At 40.3% G+C, this 16536-nt stretch overlaps 1 protein-coding gene across 2 annotated transcripts; it reads left to right on the top strand.

Annotated features, from left to right (window-relative positions):
• The first annotated feature begins 798 nt into the window (after positions 1 to 798).
• On the top strand, positions 799 to 14949 carry LMLN (leishmanolysin like peptidase). 2 transcript variants are annotated; one of them, XM_055813162.1, is made up of 17 exons: positions 799 to 990; positions 1255 to 1352; positions 1456 to 1486; positions 1984 to 2066; positions 2545 to 2662; positions 3485 to 3663; positions 4310 to 4415; positions 4673 to 4767; positions 5598 to 5715; positions 6895 to 7002; positions 8663 to 8739; positions 9342 to 9452; positions 10177 to 10306; positions 10891 to 11050; positions 11870 to 12000; positions 12734 to 12944; positions 14365 to 14949. In XM_055813162.1, the coding sequence occupies exons 1-17, from the start codon at positions 832 to 834 to the stop codon at positions 14457 to 14459; spliced, it is 2010 nt and encodes a 669-aa protein (XP_055669137.1). In that variant the 5' UTR covers positions 799 to 831; the 3' UTR covers positions 14460 to 14949. The 2 variants fall into 2 exon arrangements, with proteins under 2 accessions (XP_055669137.1, XP_055669136.1); XM_055813161.1 differs by having other exon boundaries at positions 800 to 990; positions 10174 to 10306.
• Positions 14950 to 16536: the final 1587 nt, after the last annotated feature.

Here is a 16536-nt window from a genome sequence, read left to right as displayed (position 1 = left end):
TACAGCATTGGTGGACTGAGAAGCTGGAAAAAGGCCGTGTTGCCTGTCGAAACCGCAATCCCAAACTGGAGGGCTGCGATGGGCTGGCTGCTGGAGGACCTTGGCTTCCAGGCAGTAGATTTTCACAGTCTGGAGCAAACTCCTCAAAGCACAGGACTCGCAGGGACAAGGAGAGCCGTCTCGGGGAGGCAATGAGGGGCCTTGCTGAGCCAGGGACCTGGTGCGCCAACCCTAAACTGGCTTTAAGAGCGGCTGGGCAACCACAGCCCGTGGGGTGCGCAGAATCTCATGCAGCAACGCGATACGTAGCTCCCCCTGCGCTGCATGGGCCTAACCGGACTGCCCCACAGCACGCAGCACTTACTCGGATTGCACGGCTCCGCACAGCAGCGCATCACGCCACGCCGCACCCACCCGGACTGCGCGGCGCTTCCGCGCAGTGCTGCAGCGCCCCCCCACCACGCTGCATCCCATCGCCCAGCACCGCCCCGCCCGCTGCTGCGTGCGCCACGTGCACCGCCCCACCACCCTGCACGCCCGTGCGGGAGGCTGCACCGCACCGCACCGCACCGCACCGCACCGCTGCCCTGCAGAGCGCCGCGCCGCGCCGCATCCCCCCCGCCCTGCCCGCGCCGGCCGCGCCCGCCGTCACCTTCACTTCACCTCACCTCCTCGGCCCCCCCCCCGCCTCACACCCTCGGTGCGCCGCACCCAATCAGAGGCGGCCGCCGCCTCCGCCCCGCCCACTGCCGCTCTTCCCGCTCGCCCATTGGCGGAGGCCGCCCCCGCTGGCGCTGCCTCCATGGCGACGCGGCCGCAGAGCAGTGGAAGATGGCCGTCGCGCCGGGCGGTGGGCGCCTCTGGCCTCGCCGGCCCCACCGGCCGCTGCTCGCCGCCCTGACCGCCGCGCTGCTGCTGGGCTGCGGTCGCACCGCCGCGTCTCTCTCCTCTTCCTCGCCCTGTCGCCACCGTGTGCCCAGCGGCGAGGAGGTGGGGCCGCCGCGGAGGGGCGGTGGCGGGGGTCGGGGGAGCGGGAGCTCCCGCTGCCGGGGCCGTCCCCTCACGGCTGCCCCCGGCGAGCGGCCCCCGCGGACGGGGCAGGCGGGCGGCGGCTGACCCGCGCGGCAGCGTGAGGGGAAGGGGCTCGGCGCGACGGCGGGCGGGCGGGAAGGGGCGAGGGGTGCGGTGCGGGGCGGGGGGCGCCGCTGGCCCGGCCGCCCGCCTCATCCAACCGCCCGCGCCTCTCCCCGCCAGGTTGTCTACCAGGTTCCTCTGAAGGAAAATCACGTCCTGAAACGAAACGTGGATCAGCAGCTAAGGATTAAGATTATATACGATAGAAGTGTGGAGGAGTGAGTATGATGTCGTGGCAACCTTTTTTTTTCCCCCTCCCTCCGTACCTGAGAATGGAAATCCTATTAACTGAGCCTTGTTTGTTTTGATTCTTAAATATAGTTTGCCACCTGAGAAAAGACACCTCATAAAGGTATGTCGCATTCACATCCCCTTTTTGTTTGTATGTATCCTGTCACGTGGATGGAGTTAAGTTTAAGGCTCAGTGTAATTCTAAGTTGCAAATACCAGCAATTTCATGTCTTTTAGCCTGGGAAGCCGAGGCTTCGCGTGCGGGTTGTGCCTCCGTTCCGTACTTCCAATGCTCCTTTGAATGTTTGGCAGGTGTTTGCTGTATCCCAGAGTGCAAAGATTTCAGTAAGCAACGTGTATAGTTTTTAAAGCCTCTTTGAAGCTGTACCTTCAGATTAATACTGGCTCCCTCTCATTTTGTCATTCCAACAAAACACAGGAATGCTGAAACAAAGTATTTCCTGAACATGTTGATACCAATTGAACTTATTAGGAAGTTTTCTGCTATTCTGCTGTGCCACAGCATTTAGCGAGTTTCATGTAGCTCGGTAGTTAATGCTTTTAGGGTGAGTTACGTCTGCATTGCTACTGGGTGACTTTTGTTTTTGTTGTATTTAGAGCAAACTTTTTCCCCAAGCTGTATCTTATTTGGAGAAGACATTCCAAGTGCGCAAATCCACGGGTACTATATTGCTAAGCAGGTATGTGGAAGTTTTTTGAAAATTGCTTGTTATATTCAGTGTTTAACATTGTGTTATACAGCCTTCAAAATAAGAATGGAATAAGAGTGTAAGAACTACCCTCCTGAATCAGGCCAGGGACCCGTCTGACATGGTGGTGGTAGTAGGTGCTATTTAGGGAGCATACCGAAATCGGCCAGCCTTCTGTGATCAACATTCACGTTTGTTGTATCGGAGATGTTAAAGGGTATATGTGCTGCCTGTTTCCTTTTATATGTACTCCCATTTATGAATTGGTTCCTAGTCTCTCTCTCTCAACCTGTGAATACTCCATTAACAGCTCAAAGCATTATGTCTCCTAGAGCAGGGTACCTTACAGTCCTGACCATGGAAATTGCATTAAATACCTCTATTCCAGTGTTGTTGGATGCTGTAAGACTATTCCACATTTCTTTTTACTTATCAAACAGTGCTGACTGTCTTTTGTGTTTTATTGAAGGCAGTGTGCAACAAACCAGTATTTAAGGAGGAAGGCTGACCCTCACAGATACTGCCGAGGAGCCTGCGCAAGCCATACGAGGTGTGGGCCAGTTATAGTTCCCGAGAAACACCTCCAGGTAAACTAAGCCATCCAAGTGCTTCCTAACTATTGAAATACTGTTGTTTGTGGAAATTAATAAAAAAGTTAATATCGCTAACCGTGCATAAGTGACCTGTTTGCGGGAGATCACGGAGTTTGAGTGACAGAATAGAACAACTTGAGTTAGTGGAATTTTCTTCAGTTTATGCTGTTGAACCGAAAGTTGAACTCTACAGAGGGGATGAGAGTCAAAGCTTGTTAACATTGCTACTAGTCACTGTATTGTTCACCTTGGTCAATGAGTTCATTATCACAAAATTGATAGTAAGTTGATTATTGTTTGGTTTTTTTTAAGACCTCACTTGAAGAGGTTATCTGCTGAACCAGGAGCATGGTGCACGAAATGCTTCTAACTTGTGTTCTTGCGTGAATTTTTGATTCAACTACAGTATGTGATCAGCAGATTTCTTTCTTTCTCTTAGCTTGAAGTTTCAACTATGGTATTAAAAAGATACCAGTTAACACGTGAAATGCAATTGCTACTTATGTATACTATTTCTGTAAGCCAAATGTTTCATTTGTAGGAAATAAAGGGTGCTAATTTGGGGATATCTAGCTTGGCAAACCCTTTTTTCTTTAAAAGCTGCCACTTTCCTGGTGTCCAATAAATCAGAAGAGCTCTTGATTTGAAAGTTATTCCTTGGCTCTGGTTTTGTTTACTGTCCTCGTGGGGAGTTTTCTCATATTCCACTGTCTTACAATGGGATTTATTCTTGGCCTCAAACTAATTGAGTTTTGTCATGCAAAATTTTGGTCATAGCTGAAGTATTTTAATTATTCCATTTGAACATTGTCAAAGCAATGCAGGGTGCACAATGAAAGTGAATGGCACCATGGACCCACTGGCTTACCGGATCAAGAAGGTGTTCGAGATGCTGACTTTGTACTTTATGTTAGTGCTCTCACTACTGAAAGGTGTGGCCATGAAAACATCATTGCATATGCAGCCTATTGCCAGCTGGAAGCTGAACTGGACAGGCAAGCATTCCCTGTTAAAAAAAGAGTTTGTAATTAAACTTTCTAGCATTTTAAATGTTTAGATATGTGTGTTTGTCTGTGTTGTATAATATAACAAAGTGGAAGTCATTATTGAAATAGACAAGCACTCTTTATGTGAAACCACAAAGCCATCAAGTAGTGCTTAACTTGTAAAGCTGAGGCATTTTAAGTCAAAGCTAATCCTCCGCTGTTTTTGCCTAAATTTTATCTCAAGATCCTGTTTCTGTTGAAACCAGTGTCAGACTTGCACAAATTTAAAGGAGAATGCAAATGTTCCTTACATGGTGCTTGTTTCTAGTTCCAGGTAGTCATTGTAACAGACACTTTGTACCTCTGTAGTGTCTTGCCTAAAATTCAGATCTCTTATACTGTTGTCACTAATAGCCTGTGCAGAATATTGAATATAGAGATTGATCCCATTCCATCCTTTCCTGTTTCAACAGTAAACTAGTCACTGTATTGTTTGTTTACAGGATGTTTATAAATGATTGGGGAGGATGTTTGGAAGGACTTACTTTTACATTAGTCTCCATTTTCTTTTAAATCTTCTGCCTCTGCAAGTGAATATGACTTGAATTTGCTAATACTTTACTGAAAACAATTTAATTTTAAAACTATCTTCCAGGCCAGTAGCAGGATATGCTAACTTGTGTCCAAATATGATTTCAACGCAAGCTCAGGAATTTGTTGGCATGCTGTCTACAGTGAAACATGAGATCATCCATGCACTGGTAAGGACTGATGTTATAAAATGCGTTTCCGTGAAATTTGTGCCTGCTTGGTCACATACCTCCAGCTCGTTGCAAGAGAAGGATGTTAGGTGGAGGAAGGCTCTTGCTTTGCCTACTTCAATTTGTCTGGTAACTGCCTTACAGTGGAAGTACTGGCACTTGATCTGCACTGGGTGTGATTAACTCTTTCATGGGATTTGACTTTGTATGTGAACATCTTACCAAAAGTTTCTCTGTGCTTGGTTTTTAACTTGAAGGGTTTCTCTGCTGGACTGTTTGCATTTTATCGTGATGATGATGGAAAACCTTTGACAGCAAGATATGCAGATGGACTCCCTCCTTTTAATGAAAGGTGGTTTTTTGTTTTTTGTTTTTCTCTCCATACTCCCATTGAAGGATGTTTTCACGTTTACTACTTAAGATGTATTCTTGCCTGCTGAAAATCCAGCTTGATTCTGTTATTAGAATGCTTTGCCTTTATGTTTAAATATTGACATGTAGTGTGTTTTTTTAGTTTTTCCTTACTTGCATTAAGTGCTTGTATTATCCACGTATATTACAAACTAAGGCAGGATTTCATTTATCAGGAGGCTCGAAGTTAGGCATTAAAATTACCCATGCTTAAATTTTGACACTTGCTGAATGCCTTACTAAATTGAGACTTGTATTTTCTGTAGTCTGTCTAATGTCAGTGCGGTATATTTTTAAGACACGTATCATTCAAACGCAGAAGTGACAGTGTGGATAGCCTGCTGCATGGTTTTCTGACCTGTTATTGAATGAATAGTTTGCTTCCCCCCCCCTTCATTTAATTTATTGTAGAAATGCTATTTTAGGATTTTTTTGGAGGTGGAAGTGTAGAGAGGTTTTGGTTTTCTTCATCTTTTTATAATAGCAATTCTGAGGATTTTTGTTTTGTTTCTTACACTTCTGGTAACTAAAAGCTATGTCTTGAGTCTACAGACATCTTTTTAATAATCTTACTCTGGCTTACTGAATCAGAGTTGTGTATATAATGAACACATATCTTACAGAGGAGAAACATTGCATAGTAAATTTAAACTTCAGAAAGCATGAGGAAGTATAGAGATTATTTATGGTTCTGTTTCTTATGAAGATAAATCTTTACACAGTAGCATGTAGTTGTGCGAAAGATTTGTAACCAAACCATTCTTCTTGCAGTCTAGGTTTGTATCAGTGGAGCAATAAAGTCGTTCATAAAGCAGTGAGGTTGTGGGATGTACGTGGTGGCAAAATGCTGCGCCATACTGTTTATCTTCTGGTAACTCCTCGTGTAGTTGTAAGTGTGGATTAACTTTTTTAAACTTTGTATACCAAGGTTACAGTCACATTCTGGAGTCATAAATAATTCTTTAAGAAGTAATAACCTAATATTGAATACCCTTTTTCTGAAAGTATGGCCCAAAAGCTATGCAATTAAGACCGTATAATTAGTTGAGAGGGTGTGTCCAAAGCAAAGTGGAAAATGGCTGACAGATAATCCTACTCATTGGATGTTTTCCTACAGTCCTAGACTTCTAGTACTCCTGTTGCCTTAACAGATAGTGCTTTCATCGCTTTTCTCATTTAAAAGTTCATCCTATTTTCTACTTTTCTCCTTAAAAGCATCGCTTTAATCTTTTTCTAATTTTATTGATTACAAAATAATAGTTAACTTTTTGTCATGCTCAAAAAGAAATTCCTCAGGTATTCTTGGAAATCTTTCTTGCTTTCCATGCCTCTGACTCTCCCTCTGGCCTCCAGCATAACATGCTTAAGTGTAATAGATTGGCACTGAAAATAAGTTACAGTGTTGATCATGTTTGGCAACAAATAATGTTTCTTTTTTACTTGAAGTCTAACACAGTATGTAGAGCAAACTTGGCTTAATTACCCCTGTTCTGAAAATTTGCCATGCTGGTCAAACTGTTCAGAGCATTAAAGGTGCTCCTGGGTAACACCACGCTGACAAAGGCTCTTCTGACTGTGAAACCATGGCATTGTTGTGATGCCTCTTAAGATTTTTCAAATATTTTGTAGAAAACACTTCTCCATGCAAAACTAGCTGATAAAACTGAAAAAAAAACCCACTGTTTTTTCTTGGAAACATTTGACAGAAGTAGGGTTGTAGTGTTTCTACATTGCTTGGGACTTTGTTGGTGGTGTTTGTGTTGTTTTTTCTTTTTAATATGGTCTTTAGTGTGTGCTTGCTATTCTCAGCTAATTATGTTGCTGTTTTATTCTTGTAAACTTCCATCGTTTATTTCTAGGAGATAACTAAACAGATTGTTAGGCTTGGTGTTGGGGTGCTTGCTGGCTTAGTCAGCCTCATGAGTAGGTGGTTTTCGTTCAGAGGAAAACAAGATGGCAGAAAAAGAAATGCTGAAATACTTTAAAAAGATAATTCTATAACATGAGGACTGCATATGGGTATCTGTCTCAATGTTTTGAGAATTGTGTTGAAATGTTTTCTTTCTAGGAAGAAGCGCGAAAACATTTTAATTGTCCAATTCTAGAGGGAATGGAGCTTGAAAATCAAGGTGGCATGGGTACTGAGCTCAATCACTGGGAGAAGAGATTGTTAGAGGTTAGTGCTACTATTGGGAATGGAGCCGGATGAGGGAATATCTGCTCCCCCTGACTTCATTGTTAGGTTTGTAGTGGTACCTACCTTGAAAATGCAGGTGTATCAAACCTCACTGAAATGTATCACAATCAGTACTAAACTACAAATACTTAAATGTCTAATTTCTAGATAAATCTTTTTACCTTATTGCTAAGTCTCATAGTATGAGTTTGAAATAAGCTTGATTACTAAAAAACTAGACATCTACTACCTTTGTCTGCTAGTTACCCTTTTAAGAAGATATGCTCCCTGTTTATGGGAAAGGGGGTATTACTTTTAGTCAATTCAACTTTGTCACCCTCTGCCTCTTATCCATTGAATATTTGATCTCTCTGGCTATTCATTATCTTGACTTCATCTTTATTTGTGTGCCCTGGGGTTAGGTTTTCCCATCTCTACTCCAGAACCTCATCTGATCAAGGGAACACTTATTTCTGTCCTGACACTTAAGCTTATTTTTATTTATAACTTTGCCTTGTGTGATATTTTTGCAGAAATATGCTTCCTTGTTACTGTTGTGTGCAGCAAGGTAAACAAGAAGGGAAATACTTTAGGATAGACCTCTTTGTGAAAGTGATCTTGAAAATTATGTATTTCTTGAAACTGAAATTATTGGGTTTTTCCTGCTTTTCAGTAACCTTTAGTGTGGAACAATAGTTTAAAGCCAACTAGGACGAGTGCCATTAGAATGAGGATAATTTTAAGGATTGAATAGGACTTTAAAAAAGGGAGATTATTACTAGTCTCCTTTCTACCTTTCCAGAAAAAGATTGTACCTGAAAAGTAACATGTGTAGGTTGGTTTTGGTCTTGATCCAACTAAGTATTGCAGAGATGCAAATTTGGTGCTAGTAAGTCTGCTGTGGTAACTCCTCCTAACCACACTAGTTGGAGAGGGAAGGCTGGAAAACTACATGTTTTGAAGAAATAATAGAAATGAGATGAAGTTCAGTAACAGAAATCCCAGAGCTGTGTAATTAAAGGTGAGTGACTTGTGCTGTAAACCTGAAATTTATAAGATGGAAACAACTAAGCAGGAAAAAGACACACAGATATTAACAGTTGCCAGTTACAAAGTCATTAGGGAACTCGAAGGTGACAGGAGTTAGGTTTTGAGGATGGTGTGAACTTGCTTATTTTTAAAGGAGATGGAAAATTCCACAGCTACGCTAATAAAGCTTCCTTTGGAATGCTGTGTTCCTTTAGTCATGTGTCCTGTGCACCTCACTCCTGAAAAGGACTGCTAGAAAGTCTAGGAAAACTAAAAATCAGTCTTGCACAAGAATATTAGATGAGCTTGGCCTTTATCTTACCAAAAGGAAACAGAAGATGTGGTGTGATTGCTACTGATAAATATGCTAGGAGAAGGAAGAGTTTTATTTTACCTAAAGAAAAACAAGTACACACTGGTCATGAATAAGGTTTATCTGGAATTTGGAATAAGGTTTCTGACTTCTAGAATTCTGAAGCTTTGTAGGGTGGAGTAGGGAAGGGAGTTGCACTTTTGATCCCTTTTATGAAAGAGGTTGGGATTTGCTTTTCAATGGTAAGAAAAGACAGGAAATAAAATACTTTCACAGTAAGTTTTCAGTGACTTGCTAATAGTAACTGGTAACTTTCAGAATGAAGCAATGACTGGATCCCATACACAGAATCGAGTCTTTTCCAGGATCACTTTAGCATTAATGGAGGACACTGGGTAAGAATTAATAAGAATGGGATTGTTTTTTTGGTTAATTTGTGGGTTTCATTGTATTGATTTTACTTGAAATTGATGCACTTGTGCTTATCCATCTGCAACAGTAGATAATTGGTGTAATTAGCATTGTTAGGCAAGGAAATATGCCTAATAAGTTAACTCTTCTTCATGCATTTCAAAATCCATCCATTCTTAATTTAGCCTTAATAAACCCCACGCATTACATGCACTACAGTGTTGTAGTGTCTGTTTTCTTTTTTTAAAATGTCTTCTCTGCGTGCAGTACATATTATTTTTTTCAGCTCTTCTTGTAGATAGAAACATAAATTGCCTAAAACTTCATCTTTCTGTATATGTTGTTCCTTTGCAGATCATAATGCATTGCTGTTGAGAAAATAAGCAATAAAATTTTCTTTTAGTTCATTGCGCCTTGAAAAATAGCGGAATTGTAATATATTGTGTTGTAGGCAGAAAGGGATGCAGTTTCCCTTTTTCTTCATTTGAAGCCCTTAAGGCATAATATGAAGTTCTTTGAACTGTTTTATTAATTAGAATGCTAGTTTCTGAAGTAACTCTATTCTCATTTCAAAATACCATTACAGCTGGTACAAAGCAAATTACAGCATGGCAGAGAAATTAGACTGGGGACGCAATAAAGGCTGTGACTTTGTAATGAAGAGCTGTAAATTCTGGATCGACCAAAAGAAACAAAAGTAAGAATACAGTCTTTTTAAAAAAAAACAACAGAGAGGAAACCCTAATGCTTGTTTACATTTGTCCTTCCAGTGCAACTCAGTAAAATGAAGTAGAGGTACATACAGGTTAACAAGGAATGCTGTCCTAAGAACCTTCAGAATGCATGGAAAAAGGGGCACACCAAATCTATTAACAGCAGAAGCATCCCCCCCAATAAATACAAAGCCAAACGTTTTAAGGTGTAGGATGCATTTAAACTAGAAGAGGGCTGTGCTTTATCTGAAAGTGTTTGCTTTCTTATCTTGTCTCTTTTAATTGGAAATGTAGCCTGTGTCGCTTTGCGTTACTGGATTGTACTTAAAGCAACAGAAGGAAGTGATAGGCATCTTCAAAACAAAGCCAGCCTTGTTTGTTCTTACAATACTCATAAATTTCTAGGACACAGCTGCATAGGGAGCTTGTTTTGCTTGTGTGGTTTTTTTCTTTTAAAGCTTACAAAGCAATGACATTAAATGGGTGAGTGCATTGTAACTTTGTTTGCTGGCTTGATATTCTTTAAATTAGAAAGGTCATAACTAGACAGATAACATTAGCCTCCAGAGAAGTTCATGCTTTGTGTGATTGACAGAGTGTGGGGGAGAGTGGGAACAGTTTTGACTGACTGCTTAGTTAAATTATGAAAAGCAGGTTAAATGATCTAATGTGATTTTTATTCTTTTTTTTTTTTTTTTCTTTGAGGAGGCAATTAATCAGTCCATACTGCGACACTTTGAGGAGCAATCCTTTGCAGTTAACCTGCAGACAGGACCAAAGAGCAGTAGCAGTGTGCAACTTGCAGAAGTTTCCAAAGCAGTTACCTCAGGAATATCAGGTATAACGGCTCTTATTTTACCAAATAACTGTTTTTATCCTTGTGCTTTGCAGCCAGGTGATTACATTTGTTTCATTTTTTCTTCTGAATTAGTAGATGAGAGTAGATATTGCGAAAAATGTTTCCTTAGTTTGTTATAAGGAGTCTGGAGGCTGAAAAAAAGCCTTGTGATCATAATAAACAATAAGCATGTCACTTGGCCATTTAACCAAATATCAGATGGCAACGTTGCTATATAACAGAAGTCCCCCAGAATATTTTATTTGAGGTATTTCTTCACCCAGTCTGCTGCCTTGTGTCACTGTATGCTAAGAAATTTGTTCTGTTTCATCCCAGAAAATGCTGTGATTGCTGGGGCAGGGGCAGGAGTGGGGAGTGATACATGCAAATGTGAATCTCTGCATTATTTAAGTATTCTTTAATACTTCTGGCTCATCTGGTTCATGGGTATTGTAAGTTGCTGTTAATAGCATTCCTGAGTAGTAATAGTTGATGTTCTTACAGCTGTAGTGATTAGTTCTATTTAAAAAATAGTTGTACGCTTCTCTTATGCAAACTGCTTCACTACCTATTTTGTTTTGCAGTATTTTGACAATCTTAACGGAGTACCAGCAGAAGAATTGCCTTATTATGGTGGCTCAGTAGAAATTGCTGACTATTGTCCCTTTAGTCAAGAATTTAGTTGGCATTTAAGTGGTGAATTTCAGCGCAGCTCGGACTGTAGAATAATTGAGAACCAACCAGGTCAGTCTTCAAGACTTCGGTATGGCATTTGAGAGACTACATTTGTTAATCTGGAATGGACTTCCTATATAATCTAATATATAAAAACTAATTGGATGCAAAATTAGCTTTACACTGCTGGCTGTGTAAAAGCTGTGTTGAGGTGAGAAGCACAGCACAACTACCTTGTACACCTAGGAAGCAAACACTCACATCTAATACAAGAATTGCGTGAGAGCTGGACAGAAAATAATGCCAAATGATCTAAATATAAGACAGAGGGTGGGGGTGGGTTAGTTGGTTGTTCTTTGAGTCTGAAAAATAGTTCTGCTTTCAGGTTTTGTAGGTTTTTTGCTCAAGGCAAGGAGCTTTGCAAATTACCAGAACATGGGCTCATCTCCTAGGGTAGTGCACAAATACTTAATATTGGAGAGCTCCGTAATACTGTATCATATTACCTGTCTGTGCAGTTGTCTCAAAAACAAATAAATGCCCTCTGCCCTCAAGCCAGCAGTGACAGCCAGCACTCCCTGGAGGCAAACATATCTACATAGTTCTGATGGAAAGTGTTTGCTTTTTCTTTTTTAATTTGGTTTTGTTTGTGTTTGTTTTGGGTTTTTTTAATATTGGGTTTATTTTCACTTTATATTCAAGACTGTATAATTATATTCAAGACTGTATAATTCCCAAAATTATATTATGATTCAGATTAATGGTCTGAAGATTCCAAAAGTAAATCTTGAATTGCGTGGGGTGACATTGACTAATTATAGCATATTAAGTTGATGTGGACTTCGTTCTCCTAGTAAGTTGTAATTCAGTATATTCTTTCTACCTTAGATCCTACCAAAAACTATGGTGCAGAGAAATACGGACCAAACTCTGTATGTCTTATTCAGAAATCTGCTTTTGTCATGGAGCAGTGCAGGAGAAAACTCAGTTACCCTGACTGGGGTAGTGGATGTTATCAAGTAAGTATGTGTTGGGGTTTTATATATATATATATTTTTTTAAGTTACACTAAAGGAGCAAGTCGGGCATAAAATATGGGCCATCACTGTTTGAACTTTGCACCTGGACATGGTACATCATCTTCTCTGCCTTAAATAACTAGATTATATGACATGCTTTGAAAATATCTTCCAGCAGTAAACGTGTAGTTCAGATCACACATCAAATTAAGTGTGTGACCACCGTGATGGCTCATGTGTTGCTTCCAGTCTTGCTAGGGACTTCATCTGTCTTACCCCTGCAACACTTTCTCCACAGCTAAGTAGGAATACTTACATTGGAGTCTTCTGTTGTTGAAGCTTAATGTTAATTAGTCACTTTGATTTTTTTTTTCAAAGGTGGAAAGCACTGTGCATGCATCACTCTTCCTCCTTCTCATCAGGACTGTCTTGCTAAAGGTGTCACTTTCAGCAGCCATACAACTCTAAAGTAGTAGTCATTAGCAGAAGCCAAATTTTACTCATTCTCAGTTGATGATCTGCATAGTTGCACGAGAAGAGTACAGGCAGTGCTTGAAAGCAGTCTTGAATTAAATAGTTTCTCTGAGTGTGTTACAGTACTTAAAATTAATCTGTGCTCTAATACCAGGTATTTACTGAATGGGGTATTTACTTACTGGAAGAGCCTTCAAACACCAAAACATATTTCTGATAAATCATAATACAGACTTGACTTTTATTCTTTTATTTTAAGGTTTCTTGTTCTCCACAAGGGCTGCATGTTTGGGTAAAGGACACCATGTACCTATGCAGCCGCTCAGGTCAGGTGTTAATGGTGAGCATTCAGATGAATGGCTGGATACATGTTGGGAATCTGATCTGCCCAGCCTGTTTGGACTTCTGTGACTCCTGTCCCCCAGAGCGGGATCCTCCACCTTCTAACTTCACAAAACCTGCACCCATCGGTATGTTGCCTGGTTTGCTGAAATTAAACTTTAATATTAAATGTCTGAAAACTCTATAAAAGTTTGTCTACCTTGGCTGTTGGGGAACAGAAAAGGAGGGCTGTGGTCTGGCTATTCTAAGATCCTAAGCGTAGGAGTTAAAGGAACAGCCAAAGGGGCCCAGCTTTTTGCTGTGCAGTCATGCAGCATAGCAGCCAATGTAGGAGAAATGTATCTAAAACATAACTACTTCATGTTGTATCTCCTTCTGGTAACCCTCCCAGAAATGTAGCTTTAGCCTAGCAACTTACGAGAAAATCTGATATACAGCCTTCAAAGCGTGTCATTGTTACAACCTTCAAAATTATCACCTTGGTGGAAAGAGTTCTCGCTTGTTTGTATAACTTCCCATTGACAATGTTAATGCTGTAGCGCAGAACATGGAAGATAAGTGTCAGTTTGCTTTTTAAGGGAGGAAAAAAGCTTAATTCACTGAGTACCACTGAGTACCAGTTAATGTTTTGTCAAGAGCAGATGGCTTTCTAAAAAGCCAGTTGATGAAAGAACACTTTTTTTTTTTTTTTCACTACTGGCTTATTTTTAAGCCTTTAAAACCAGTTCTTTAATTTTTGGACGTTCTGTCTTGGACTGCAGTTTTCAAGGAAAAAATAAACCTGTTTAGTTTACCTGTACACTCAATTCTTTTTTCAAAGTGGTCACTTGGGTTTCTGTGTACCATTTCAAACAGTTTTGTTTTGTCTCAGAGATGGCAACATTTCAGTGGTTGATGGAGTGAGTCCTGTAAGTTATGTTTTAGAATGAGAAAGCTGTAACCTAGGAGGCTCACACCTTCTAGCATTTATTTAAATTCATGTTGTTTGTGTGTGTGTATATATATATTAAAAAAAAGGCTTTTAGCTGTGCAAGTTTACATTTGTGTCCATGGTTTTCTTAAGCCTTGCAGCCATATGATTACCTGACACATGGACAAACTGCCTGATTTCTATATTGGGTTCCTTCCTTCCCCCTTCTCTCCTCTTCAGCTTGGTGTTTTGGTGGCTTGGGGTTTTATTTGACTTACAGCCAATACAGATCAAAAGTATTAATAGAACAGTCTTTTGAGAGGTTTTGAAATGCTGTTTCTCCGCAGTCATGGCACAGGGAACTTCCTGCTTATTTCTTGCAATATCAATAAAATTTTCTCATTTGTTCTCCTAATTGCTATTAGTGAAGGAATGCAGAAATATATTTAATTATAAAGGGAATAATCGTGTTATTTGGTTGGTTTGAATTCCTAGCCTTGAAAGCTAGAATAAATCTGTGCAGATTGCTGCAAATACGTTTTGCTCTTCTCGTGTTTTAGTGTTCTCTTTCTTATTTTATATTCTCTTCCCTAACTATAATATTTATGTTTTATGGTGTTTTGTTTTCTTTATTTTAGACTTATGCTCCTGCTCGTCTAGCCTGGTCGTAACCCTTTGGCTGTTGATGGCTAACTTGATTCCCCTGCTAACAGGATTATTTCTCTGCGCATAGAGTTAAACACGGGGCAAGATGATATTCAGAGATGATACGCCATCATGTTGCACTCCTTACTGTGGAGCATGGAGGGCTTTTTTGTCTCCACAGACAGCTGTCTTCTGCTGAATCTCGTCTCTCCTGGCAAGTATCAGTGCAGACAGCAGTCCAGGAGGTACTGACAAAAGCAGCCAGAGTTTAAGAGGAGGAAAATTTACTTTGTCATTTCAATAAGTGCCAGTATTTTCCTGAATTGCAACCTTTGATATTATTTTTTTTTTGTTACATGGTAGCTATGCCAACTGTGTTAGACTACCTGGCAACTTGGTCAAGATTTGAAACAAGAACTATTCTGTAATAGAACTGAGGGTTGTTATTTTATGTCCTCTGTGTGACTGGTAGCAAGGCATCCTCAAACTGGAAATATACCTCAGTGGTTTAGTCAAAAGCCATGTAAAAATCAGTTGTCATCACTGCTAATAACCCAGGCCTAAACAGGTGTGGGGACAGTTTGGCGGGGGGGGCGGGGGAAATAATTTAAGGGGATAGACTAACGGTTGGCAGTTGTCTCCACAACTGGATTCTGCAGCTTTGAGGCTTCTTGGAATTCATACTAGTTTGCAGTAAAGTGGCTAATTCCTGGGACTCACTTAAACCTTCTTACATGCACAAACTGGAATTTCAGACTGGTAACTAAGATAACTGTCTAGAAATCCCGTTCTCATTTAGTATGTGCCAGTTCTACTGTGAAATTTAATACATCAAATGACTGAATATTCCAGATTAATTTGCTAGGCAAATGCATTTCAGTACAGACACCCAGTCTGTAAAATTGGGATAGGATTTCTGATTAATTTTGTTGGTTTGTTTCTTAAATGGCATTATTATTTTTAAAATAGTGTGAGCATAAATGCAGCTGCTCTCACTTTTTGTTGAAAGGCAAACCAGTAGTGGTGGCAGCTAGAATCTTACAGGACCTTATTGACTTCTCTAGACCAAAAAATACATTGAATGTCTAAAGAAAAGTCTTAATTTTATTTTTTCCTACCACTTTTTCTTAAAATGTAAATACTATGCATTATTTGAGTATTTGTAATAAGTTGAGAATCAAACATTTTGAACGCCTGAGGGCACACCTTGGTACAAAAATAATCGCCTGATGGACAAGATACATGAGAGGAACAAAATGAGCAAAATCTGTCTAGCTGAGGACAGCTGCTCTATAGGACGCTTGTAAGGATGTTTATATTTGTTTCTGACTCTATAATGTGTTACAAATAATTCCGTTTGGAGTGAAAGAAGCTTATGTGGTCCAATCTGTTGTGTCCAGTTAGGATAGTTTTCATTCTTGGAAGAGTGTTAAACTTGAGGGAGTAGATGTGCCTGGTGCACTAAAAAATGCAAATATAGGCAGAAAGATGATGTTAATCTGCTTCTTTAAACGTGCTGTGATGTGACAATTGTGAGGGACTAGATACCTTTCTAAAATGAAAGGTAGGGGGATGGAAGGGGTATGGAGTAAAACTTCCTTAGCTCCAATGAAACTTGTTTTAATAATAGGACTTCCATTGTAATGGTAAGAAAATGTTTGTACCTACTGGACTTGTGAGGTTTTTTGGTTTTTTAAATTATTATTTAAAGAAACTCTTGCAACACTGCTGAGGTGCTTTAGGTGCTAAGCTGCAACCTAAAACTGAAGGCATCACAGTTGAGAGAGTACCTTGCACTGGGCTAGTTTCCCCTTAACTGCAGGTTAAGTTTGCTTTGAATTATACGAGGCCTAGGCTAGCCTTAAATAGGTGTTTTCTGAGAAGCAATACAATTTAAGAATCAAATGCTTTAAATGTGTATATGTCAGAATTAAACACTCAGATTAGTACATGAACACTGATTACATCAAGATATGCACAATCAACAGTTGGTGTAAATTGATTCCTTGCAAATGTAAAGGTTTGAGAATACATCTTAGGTCCCAGAGGCTGATACTGTATTTTTTGTCTGTTGTGCAATAATACGGTTTAAATGGTATGGCTCAACAACAGTGCTTTTGATACTTGAAAAGAAATTATTGGTTATTTTTTCTTACTGTGAAATA

Source organism: Falco peregrinus, chromosome 8 (assembly GCF_023634155.1).
Source record: "Falco peregrinus isolate bFalPer1 chromosome 8, bFalPer1.pri, whole genome shotgun sequence".
Classification (NCBI taxonomy): domain Eukaryota; kingdom Metazoa; phylum Chordata; class Aves; order Falconiformes; family Falconidae; genus Falco; species Falco peregrinus.
The sequence above is the reverse complement of the archived record's forward strand: the minus strand, read 5'-3'. Positions and strand labels throughout refer to the sequence as shown.

Bases quoted from the DNA above. Each gene is read 5' to 3' on its own strand.
- LMLN (XM_055813161.1), top strand. From the start codon at position 832: ATGGCCGTCGCGCCGGGCGGTGGGCGCCTCTGGCCTCGCCGGCCCCAC. The intron at 5,716-6,894 runs GTAAGTGTGGAT...TTTTCTTTCTAG, and splicing joins TGGTAACTCCTCGTGTAGTT to GAAGAAGCGCGAAAACATTT. The intron at 8,740-9,341 runs GTAAGAATTAAT...ATACCATTACAG, and splicing joins GCATTAATGGAGGACACTGG to CTGGTACAAAGCAAATTACA.